A 12,104-nucleotide genomic window follows, 5' to 3' on the forward strand; every position below is an offset into this window, starting at 1 on the left:
ATGCTATTTAAGTGCTATTTTTTCCAGCACTTGAAGGAAATACCAAAAAACAGACAAACTTCCTTTGTTATACTGTAATCGTTAATATATTAAAATCCAAGACTCGCCAAAACAAACCAGTCAGAGCTATACCCAGGAAACTACCTCACCTGCTGTAATGGCAGGTTTCATAGTTTGCTGTTGGCTGATAGGTTACTGAGGAAGGTATCACATCATCTCTGAGAGGAAGGAGAGAGGAGACCAAGTTTCATATTAAGTGACACGTGGATTAATTATATGGTCTGTATATCACTAGTTCTCACATAGGTTTCCATGGCTTATGCACAGACAGCTGTTATCTGTATCTACTTTAGATGTTTTATAGCTGTAATGATGCGGTATAATAGAAGCATGGATGAAGGCACACGGAAATTATATACTCATCCAAGTAAACAACACGACACCCAGAACGCTCACCTTGTTGAGGACATCCCGCTGACACCCAAGATAGAGATGAGGCAGGATTCTGGTTGGGCCAATGTTGGAGACAGGTAGGCAGGGTTGAGAAATGCAAGTAGGGACGAGCGTGGATTTTCCTTCACAGAGACCGGGGAAAGAGCTGGAGAACTCAGCAAATCCACCTGTGAGAGGAACAGTACGTATTTAATTTACGTGCGGTGTTGTAGGCATCGGGGCCCATACCAGTTCTTGGAAAGCAGCGTTTGTTGCGGGAGATGGGGAGGGGTTAAAGGGCAGCAGGAAAGCCTCAACAGAAGGACTGTATGTGCGCCTCTTCCAGAGGTACCATGACTGTGCAGAACCATCCATCAGCAGGCAAGGCCTGGCTTTGTATTCCCGCTCTGTCTGGAATATTTATTTCTCTTCCTCTCCATTCCTCAGAAGTTTTTGGTGCTTCTTCCCATTCTTAATGGTATGTGGAAATGAGACCAAAAAAAAATCAGCCACAACACCCACCACGCACACACCTTTTCCTCTCCACCCCAGCAAGCTGTTTTCTAAACACCTCCTTCTCCTGTATTTAGTCTATAATTAGACTTCATTAAGGAAAAGTCATGTTTACCCAATTTGGTAAAAGCATCAATATGTGGTTATTAACATTTACTTTTAAAATCCTACATTGTTATTTTCTACGCTGCTCCATAATTTCATCCAACACACTGGAAGAGGTTTCATCTTTCAAAAGCACACCAAGCCAAGGCTTCTCCATCTCAACTGGAGCGGGGCGGGGGGGACTACAGGGGAAGACTTCACCCAGCCATGGACTCCCTTAGCAAATCACCACAAGTCTCTACTCCTTTTACTGCAAGCTGGTTCTTCATCTGCACCAGTTATTAGACCCTACCCATATTATGGCCCCAAAACATTTTCACTACCATTTCCCACCACTGCATTAAACCACCTGGGAAAAACTAGAGTGGAATCACTGATGACACATTTAAATCCACCTAAAATCCCAGTGAACACCAAAAACGCTCCTAGGCTGTTTCACCGTCAGCATGGCACAGCTGCTACGGAACGTGAAGGGAGTAAGAAGTGAGGCTGGGACTGCTCCAGACACAAATTCATACAACGCAGCTCAAGCTCCATTTCTTCTTCTTGCTCATCTAGCTCCCGGCTTCCCTCCCATCACAAGAGCTGTGTTACAAACCTGTGTTACCAACTGTGATCCATCTGGCCTTATCCACAGTTAGAAAACAAAACCAAAGAAACCTCCAGCAATGAACTTACACTTTGACTAAAAACGTTCTCACAAAAGCTAGCTAGCTTTTTCCAAGCCTAGCTAAACCCCCAAGCTCAGCTCATTCTCATACTTCATCTTCGCAAACTAGTCTGAAGAACTGGAGGCAGCGGCTTAAGTCAGTATGTTATAGACTTTTCTTGACTCTTTTCACCCACGAACAGCCAACCAGTAAAGGTGAAAGGCGCAAACCATAGTGAAAGTCCCCAGCTATTTTCTCACGTTAAAGCACAGAGACAAGTGGAATTTTAAGTGAAGAAAGAATAATTATTATCTGTTCAGAACAAGGCACCTTTTTATCATCAAGGAAGTGAAGTATTAATGTGCTAGATCTGCCAAATGCTATGTGCGCTATTATTACAGTTTGAAGATGTGAAATAAAATTATTCAGGAATAAGATAACGTACTGTTTTGTCAAGGCTTGTGTTACCATTGCTTGAATTATGCCTATTCTTTGGATTTTAAAATCTGTATCTTTAGTAGATGTAGAAAAAAACCAAGGTAATGGCCATGTCTGTAACAGCCCGTTTTATCTGATAAACAAAACGGCCAGCAAGCAGTTTTCAGAACAAAAGGTTTATGAACAGCAATTCCCGTTCAGTTGCATCACTTACCAAAAAAAAAAAAAAAAATCACTTGTCTATATTGTTAGATAAGTGATTTTAGACAATTATGACAATGCTCATCAGAAGAACATGAGGGTGAGGTTGGACTGTAGGGGACAGGCGGGAGGGATGCTAAGCCAAGGCACTGCCCATCCCAGAGCCATACCCCCTAAACTGAAGGGCCTGGGCTCGAGACACAGTAAAGGTTTGGCTCTGACATTTTCTATTCCTGTTAGCTGGATTTCCTCCTCCTTGCTTTACAACAGCTCTGTTCAGGAGCGCAGATGCTGCTTGCTCAATGTATCAATGGAACGACAGAAGGAGTTTGCAAAAAAAAATTATCTCACACGCTTGCTAAATTTTCTTCTGTGCGGCATAATGTTTTCCCCTCTGTTATAGGAAACAATCCTTGAATTCATGGGCATTATATGCCTCTCAGATTAAATTTAATGTGCAATATGGTGCCCAGCAGTTCCTTGAGAGGTTGGGGGAATAAGGGGTAATCAAATATTGGTCTTTGGTTTCATTTGCTTATTCTTTATTCCTTGGGAAGTTTGTTGGCTGCTTTCTGGAACCTCTCTCTGACACAGCTGGAAATAAAGAAGCGACTCTTCTTCCTGACAAAGAAACAGCACAAGCACAGGAAAGATTTTACATCTGTGCTTTCTTTGCAAAAGACTACATGGGCAAAGTTCAACAACAAGAAAAAAAGAATTTTCCCAGCTACGTAGGGACTGGCCTCACTTCTGTATGAACACTGCAACAAGAAATTAAGCAAGAAGTTAATATGCAAAAAATCTGAGATTTTGGGAGATGGAACCCACGCTCTGTCATCTTAAGTGTAAGGAGCAATTTTTTATTTTATTTTTGTTCTACAGCTCTGTCAAGGCAAGCTTGAAGTGATTCAGATTAGATGCTTCAACACTTCCTCTGGGACGTTCATCACTTCAAAATCGTTTCTTCATTCTACTCGTGCTTTCCTAGTAAGATGTTGCTTCAGCATCTTTACAACATGAATTACAAGCACAAAACTCTCAAATCGGGTAAGTCTGACATTATATTACCTGTCTTTACACAGGCTCTCAAGTGAGTCCGCCTTTCCTGTGAATATATTTTAACGTGGTATTAGTATCATGAGTGATCTGACTTGAAATAACATGAAATCAGTGACTTGTTTCAAATATTAATCTATCTCCCCTGCCATCTTCTATTACCATTTCAAAAAGTTAGTAGCTTTTCAACAAATCTGGCTTTGATTTATGGCACTCACAATAGGAAAAACATGTTCTAGATCAGCCTATGTTGAAAAATGCTTTAAAAAAACCCCACAAACAAACAAAATCCATACCAACAAAACACATTCTTGTATCCATCCTGCTAAACTAACAACTTCTTCTAGAATAACAGCATCCATGCATACGATTGCTGAGTTGTTGTGTCATTATGAGCCTAACTTCTATTCTAAAGAACTGCACTCATCATTATTTGCTTGCATTGACTTAAAAAAATATACCTATTTATTTTAGATAGATAGGCAGACAGACAGATAGATAGATAAAAAAATAACAGCACCCACAGACGTGTAGAAAGAAGGCATTTATTTCCCATGTCTCTCTTTTCTAACACAGATTATGGCCCCTATGAGTCCCCAAAGCTGAAGTCCACACACAGTCTATATGAGGAGCCTCTTAAGAGAAAAGCCTTTAAGCTCTGTACGCTTCTGCTGTAAATGAAGCAGACCATCCTCAAAAACCAAACTTTAAACATTTAGAGTACAAGCGGGAATGCAGAATAGAAAACTGAGTCTCAAAAGAAAGATGGGACTGGTTTAGTTTCAAATTCTGTAATTTGAGGATGACCTTTGCATCAAGGGAAATTTCATCTTTAAACCTCCTTACCTACCTCAGTTGGAACAGAGCTATTGGCAGCACTGGGCAGTTTGTTTTAATAAGAGGAAATACACTTTTCTTCTGGAGCTAGTTTCTAAATAACACCCTTTCTCCCACCACTACTGCAGCCTCTGCAAATAATAAATCAGTCAGAACCGCATGTTGAAACTGTGGGGGAAAAAATATCTACAGGTCATCGACAGAGTTACTGGGTTAATAACATTTCACTGAAGTCTTAGATAAATGTAACTGAGCCCTGGAAATAGATGACTGACAAATAACTCCAAAATATTCTCCCCTAAATGGCTTATGAACCATACAGGTTTTCTGTATTCTTGATGGTGAAGCTGAGCTGAAACAGCTCTGTTGACCTTCAACACGATGAAACCACTTCTTGTCTATTCGAATGTTACGGACAGAGGAAGGGGGAAACGGAATAACTTTTATGTATTATACATGTATCCATAAAATTTTGCTTGTGTTTAAGAAGATGCCTCCCCGGAGGCTTTTGAAGTTTTTCAGTCTACTTTTTCTGATATTGATGATTTAAATGGAAGGCTCTTCCATCACCACTCATGCAATAGTTTCGTTACATCTGAAAACCTTGATGGTCAAGCAGGATAAGCAGCACAATGCATCTCCTTCTTCAGTTTTAAATACCCGGTTGCTTCTGTCATGACTGCTCATATGTAAGTCCTTGTATCCTTTGGCCGGTAGCAAGTAGCTAACAGTACTCAACGTCTGTCTTACTTGTGTAATAGGCCCTAATCAAGTTTGACAGAAAAAAATCTTTGGGGATGATGACTTCCATCATTATGGGAGCAAATTAAAGCAATATGAGACAGAAGTAATTCAAAACCTTATCATCCAATATATTTTTCCAACCTGAAAGCAAAAGATATCAAAAGTAGCAGTAGTAAATGGTAACGGTCAGCCGGTTGCCCCTCATGTTTCTGAGACAAAAATCAATTAATTAAATTCTGCTAAAATTTTAGATGATACATCAGAAGACTGCAAAGTTCTGCAGCTGCCCCAAGGTAACTCAGCTCTTGCTTAGGTAGCTTGTTAAAGTGAACAGGCTGGCGAAATTATTTCAGTTCTAACCGAGTGGCAAGCATCCCCTGGCTGCAGCACATTTAACGAACAGCAGTAGCGCACGGCATCCCAGTGCTGACTTGTTCTGCTCACTTCTCGTGGCCGTGACACACAACAGTTTCTACGAAACCACGTTACAGTGCCAAAAACTGTCCAGTGGTTTTGCAGCCCAAGCCCTCGTGTGTGCGGCAGACAGCCCAACACCTCCTAGGTCTTTTCAGCACAGCCGGCGTTTCTTGCTTACAAGCCTCCATATCCATTAGCAGAAATCTGGCAAGATCCGGTAACCTGCTCAATTACCCTGTTGCTATGGTTCTGCAAAGTGGGGACTACAGACTTTCCTTTGATCAAGACGCTACCGTTTCCTAACTATGATTGTGATCGTAAAAAGTATGATTGTTAAAGGCATTTTGGTATCAGAAGTTTCAGTTCCCTTCTCAGCCAACTCAGGAAACAAAACAGGGCCAAACCCAGAAGGGATGAAAAAGTTTCAGCAAAATTCCACAGTAAATGTTATTCTTTCTTATAGATTCACTGCCTAAGTCCTCATATAAATAAAACTCCCAACTAACTTTGCCAGCAGCAGGAAGAGGAGAGGGAGAGAAGATGGGATTCAGGTGGCAACAAATGATAGCCAGAGAAATGTTACTGATTTGGGAACAGCTACCTTTCATTAAGGGAATGGAATCCATCCAGATCCTTACGACTACTTAGTTTAACCACCATCAGAGACAAATCCTAAATTAATACAGGGGAATAACTACTGAGAACCACAAGCCTTTACATCAGCTCATTTCTGTTACGTTATACGGAAGCAGACCTGGAGCACCAGCTGCCGTGCCGCTGGTAAACCACTGTGGGGGTTTGCAAGTGAAAGGCCAGTTAAGCCCTAAGGTCTCGATTTGAATGCTTTGTTTAGAGTTGTAAGGTTTTACTGGTTTTACCCAATGCTCAATAAAACCATTCCAGTTAAATGATGCCATAACAGGACATAAAACTGGGGGGGGGGGGGGTGGGTGGAAATGGTAGGTGTTTCCTATGTTCGTTCCATGTTATGCTCATTTCTCCTCCTCCTCCCTGTCTTTAAGTTTCCTTCAAATGGGTCTAACCACTCAGAGATGTAACCAATCAAAATTAGACAAGACAGTTTCACGGGAAACATACTAATTCTGCTAGAAAAAGGGCTGGTAACAGAGATGAGGGTCCCAGCCACTTTCTCCAACTAATGGAGACTGATCCTAAAGCCCAGACGAGCAGCCGTCCACCTTCGCACTAAGCAAACATGTTTTTCAACCAAGGAAATTTGAGAGGCTGCACAACCAAAGAATCCCACCTGCCACTGGTGCCCATCTCATGGTGGATCTTCAGGCAGCTGTCGCTGCCCGAGATCTCCAGGATTCCTCTTGCGTTGCTGAGGCCCATGTGGCACCACTGCTTGGTCACACCACCAAATCCACAAGCAGCTCAGCCCATCCCGAAACTACTTTTCAGGGGGAGACACTGATTTGAGGCTCTGCGCTGTACTAGTGCTCATTTCCATAGGGCTTTCAAGAACTTCCATTATTTTTTTCATTTAATTACTCCTTTTGTCAAACCTTATTGAAGCTGACCAACAAGCTTAAACATCTTTTGTGGGAGACAGACAACGTGGCAACTCCTATGAACTTGGTTTCCCTAAAATTTCCGGCTAAGAAAAACCTATGGAGTGTTTTATACAGCATCTCCATAGATCCAGCGGGCCCTGCAGCCCTGCGTGCCTCACACGGGATGCACAGAAAAATCCTGTCTTGTGCTCCTGCTGGAGATGTAAGAGACAGTGAACGTGTCTGGTTTTCCACAGGTCATGGAATCTGCTGCAAAAGCCCAAGGACAACACACACTGGTAACAGCAAACTTCGGAATTTCTCTTAAGTGCTATTCAAATCAGATACTGCTCCTTTTCCCCCCTGCTTTGGATTCTAAACATTCAGAAAAAGCCAAAGGGGGAAATGGGTTTTCTTCAATGAATTCTTGAAAACAGACCAGAGGCAACTTTCTTCCTTTTCCCACAAGACCCGATTGTCTGCCAGTTCGTCAGCGTTAACTCAGCATCAAACACAATTATTTCAAAGCAGGGAGTGGAAAAGGTCTAAGACCCAAGCGAGGAGTCAAAAAACAAAGCCTACATGTATGTACTAGGAAATGATTGCAAGAAGGAGACTTTGAAGCTTGTGGATTTGACAGACGATTCCATCACCTTCATTAAACCCAGAATTTGCTTCTTTATTAAAAGCACTAATTATTCATAATTTTAGATAGCCATATACTAATATATGCTATATTGGTATCCCTTTTTAAAGGAAAAGAAGAATAAAAAAGCAGGAAAATTTGCAACTGCCTCTACAACATAGTATTTAGACCCTGTAATTTTATGTAAGCCTTACTAAACTTCTGTATTCACCAAAGGTAGGCAGTGGAGTACATTCATGTTTAGCTTTTTTTTTTTCTCCTCCTAATAGCAATTCAGAATTTGTTACTGTAAATACTGGTTAGTGCTAGGCACCTAATGCAACCTTACTGAAATCTACGCTAAAAAAATAAATCAAGTTTAAAAAGCACTACAGCAAAGACAAAATATACAAAACTAACTTTAACATTTACTTTGCCTCAAATCAGATCAGAGGCTCTTCGTGCTGTGACTTAACAGCACTTTCACAGTCACATTCCCATCAAACGTTAAAATGTTTATCTAAAAGCTGCAGTATAGATTTTTCCTTTGCCGTAAGGAAGGAAAGTTGTAAACTTTCTGACTCACGAGTTTTATGGATCTACAATGTTTCCACTCTGTTTAAACGAGCTGCAGACCTCCACAGGCCATTACAATTCACGCATTCCAGCTCTGCTCCGCAGGGATGCTTGCCATTTTCCATTACATACGCTCAGGCTGGAGAGCCCAGGGAGGAACCCTGCCATCCCCGTGCCCGCCCTCCCCTTCCCGTCCCCTCTCATCAACCACGGGGAGTCCTTCCACCGGAATCAAGGTTTCACCGTTCGGGAAAGCCAGGGGTGGTTTTTATTACGGCAGCATTCAGAAAGTGGCCCCCGTTATGCCAGGTGTTTTACAAGCACAGTAGCAAGAAAAGCTCTTTGCCCTGGAGGGTTTCTGCCTTTGGTAAGACAAGGTTAATAAGCAGGTTAAGCAAACAAGGCTTGCGGGGGGGGACAGGGACGAGAATGGGGTCAAGCCCCCCCTTCCCACCCAAGTGGCATATAGAAAAGTCTGACTAACAACAAGTAAAGCCAGCACACAGGACACACACTTGCCCTTTCTGCCTTTAAAAAAAAAAAGACGCCCTCATCGTGATTTCAGTCCATTAAGTTTCACAAGCATCCAGAGGTATCCAAAACAAAAGAAAACTTTAACAAGTTATTCTTGGGTTTGAGAAATGTTATGAGAGCTCCACACTAGTCAAACTTTGCTCCCTCTCAAAAGACAGCAAGTGGACACGCATATGAAAGTAATAAACTCCACTCCCATTCTTCAAGTGCTTAAAACAATCACGGCACTAAACGAACACTCCAAACTGCATTTTAAGTACAAAGGGTGGGAGGATATTCGCAGAGGACTGGCTGTAGCTGAGGGTACTAGTTTTTCTACGGCCTCATTAAAAATTGATGGAGAGGGGGACTTTTGAAGAGGGCAATTTGGAGCCAAGCTGCGCTCTGGCTCTCGTCTCCTCCCCACCAACACTGGCCGACCTCCATGGGTTACAGGACCACTTAGGGAATGCCGCGCTCCCTCAGCAAGACTTTTACCTCTTTCTTTAGAGACTTGCTTCTAATGGTATCAACCAGCCAGTGCATCAGGAAAGCCGGCATCATTGTGCAACTATCCTTCCTTCTCTAAACGCTGGCAGGATATTTAACAGCTCGTTCTCGCTACAATTATTTAAGCTTGCAGATAACTCGATAATTTTAATCGATGACTGCCATTTGAAGGCGTGCTCTTCTCCTTGAGGCACCCTGCAAAGACTTACAAGGAAGGCTTGGAACTTCAGTCGGCCACAACCAAAAATGATTGTGCTCCAAATCCAAACGTTAAGAGGTGCTAGGGTGTTAGACAGGAATTTAACAGCACAAACCACAGCCACCTCATGCCACCTTTCAGGCCATACTGGGTATCCTCCTATTTGCCGAATGGGACTGCAGAAGCAGGGAAAAAAAGCTCAGTTTTGCAGCCCTGGTCACTTCAAGAGATAGAAATGACCTATCTATACCTAATCTACCTACCTATAAAAGAATATTCTTAAGATCTCCTGCTCCTCTGCCACAACACATGGTTTTTCTGGTGACAAAGCGGGGAGAGAACACTGGGCTTTTTTTCCATCCAGCTTTGCTTCAGGCAAGTAGAGACAACACAATGGCAAATGTACCCTAGAGATACCAGCATTTTTATACTAGGATTCCTTTAAATGGACTCCCAATTTCAAATATTTTTAAGAAAAATGCCAGTATAAACAAGACTGTAGAAGAGTTCCTGCCTTTTTTCCTTCTCCTTGCGTCCTCCAAGAGAGTCTTCCATTTTGTACACACACTTGGTTAGGTAAGGGACAGGTCAGGGGGAAACAATCATTTGGGAAGTTCCAGCAAAAACATACCTTTTGCAACATTCCCTGGCTAATCACTCACTATTTTGTTTCCAGGATCTTTGCCCAATCTCACTGAACTCATTGCGTTTGCTGTTTCTCTACATACTCAGCTTATGACTTCATTCATTGTCCACTGCATACGTCACCTGCATTTGGCATTGAATACAAAATTAATAATTTACGTCTTTCAGCTTATTATGGTAGCTTTGTGCTCTGGAGAAGCTTATCAGAGAGCTCTTGTGAAAGCAAAATCCATTAAATCAGACTATTGCTGACACTTCTCATAGGCAGAAGGGTAATGGAGATTAGTAGGCAATTCACCATGTGGGCCTCAATTACGTGTCACCACCACTTTTTTACGTGGTGGCTGTACCCACCATCCAACCACGGTTTTGGGAGGGGGACGTACAGCTCCCCCGCTCGGTGCTCAAGTCAGATGCGGGCTTCACGCTGGGCACCTAGAAAATCTGTAATTCTCTACTAGTGATTCCCTGATTCATACAGATAACTTGGTAGAAAGTAGCATGTAGATGTTTATGGACGCCTTTTCAAGACAGCTCCCATCTGACTTAAGCGTGAGAGCAGTCGTTCTTTCCCAGCAGTCTTTACTTCATCCATCGAAGGATGGCAGCTTCGTCTCCAACCGTGAAGCTACAGAAAGTAGACCATTTTCTACAGAGAACCCTGATTACATTCACAGATCAGGTGGATGCTACTTAACAAGAGGCACGGCTCCAAAGGAATACAGTCACGTACGGATCTACACCTCAGCACACAGGCACTGGAGGATAAGACCGTACAGCCAATTCTAGAAGCTCACAAAAGGCTTCCAGTACATTTAACCCCACTTCTGCCCATACGCTTTACAATCTGGTACATTACATAAGTTTTCCGTATCGGTTGTTCTCAGTGGCATTGAATACCACAGTGCACCAAGTCTGAGTGCCAATTCAGTGACTGACAGAAAAATACGTCCTTCATGGTTTGCTGGCAAAACACACTCTGGTCTTACAGCACTAAAAAATTCTAAAATGTTCAGTGAAACTGTTTCTATGATCCCGTTATTACAGCACTCTGAAGTTCAGCTAGTCCTTCTTGGATATTTACCGTTGCTCCACATCCACCTGAGTACAAGAATTCTTGCTTTTGGTTTCAGTTCAGAGCCAACAGTGTTTCTGCATTAGGCTATTACAATTTTTAATGTCAGGTTGGAAATACAGAAAGGTAGGCATTTCTGTTTTTTTTCCGAAACCCTTCTGTTTAGCATGAGTCTTCTGTACAAAAAATAAAATAAAATAAAAAAATCCACAAAATAAAAAGCTCTGCTTCACCTTCATCACAGGCAGCACTTGAAAGGTAGCCATCATGAAGACATCTGTGCTTGCATGAGTAGGGGTAAGCCAGAGTTAAGAGAAGTAGGGAAGAGCAAGTGTTTTAGCAAAGTAGAACCTGAACCATTTTCATTGGCATAGTGGAAGAGAATGTAAGCAAGACTCTTGGCATTTACCACCTTAATAATGCTAATTCATCAGGCAAGAAATAGTAGTCTCTCTTAACTGTTTCTGCAGAGCAAGCAGAAACATCATAAAAATACTGTAACTAGGAAAAGTAGACTCCATAAAAGTAAATCCAGTTCTCCAAATCTGGGAAGAGAAGGAAGCAAGTCACATCCCTGTGTTTAAATCTTATTTACCTCAGCAGAGTAGGTGCAGTGATGGGACTGGGATTAAACCTTCGGTACCCACATTTCAGTATTCTGTGCACTGTTAAAAATTAGGAGCCAAAAGAAATATTTAAATTCCTGAGAACATTCCCCACCAGATTATAAATATTTTTATGAGGTTAGATCAAGAGCTTTAATTAATTGGTAAGGGTTCCTTTGAGGTCTTTACATTAGTTACGTCAACGAAAAACAACCTCCAGGGTATGCACAACCTAAATAAAAAAACACCTCACTGAGTGCTCAGTAATGGGGGGAGGCAGGAAGAACAGATGCAGGAATTTCAGATATTTGTTAATTGCTCCTTATTCTATCCCAACAAAAAAATATTTTCCTACCCCGAAATGTTTATTTAAGGTCACTATTTTAAATAAGCCAGATTGAGTGGCACAGGGAAAACTCAAGTCCAAAGGTTTTTCTTTTTAAATG

General features: G+C 41.9%; 1 protein-coding gene across 14 annotated transcripts in view; it reads right to left on the reverse strand.

The window, feature by feature from the left end:
- Nucleotides 1-12,104, reverse strand: part of DUSP16 (dual specificity phosphatase 16) — a 71,627-nt gene that overhangs the window by 13,132 nt on the left and 46,391 nt on the right. For all 14 annotated transcript variants that reach the window (XM_054188573.1, XM_054188579.1, XM_054188575.1 and 11 more), the window contains one exon: nucleotides 457-620. In XM_054188573.1, the coding sequence (XP_054044548.1) occupies nucleotides 457-620 (164 nt within the window). The remainder of the gene's footprint in view (nucleotides 1-456; nucleotides 621-12,104) is intronic.

This window comes from Rissa tridactyla, chromosome 1, assembly GCF_028500815.1.
Source record: "Rissa tridactyla isolate bRisTri1 chromosome 1, bRisTri1.patW.cur.20221130, whole genome shotgun sequence".
Lineage (NCBI taxonomy): Eukaryota > Metazoa > Chordata > Aves > Charadriiformes > Laridae > Rissa > Rissa tridactyla.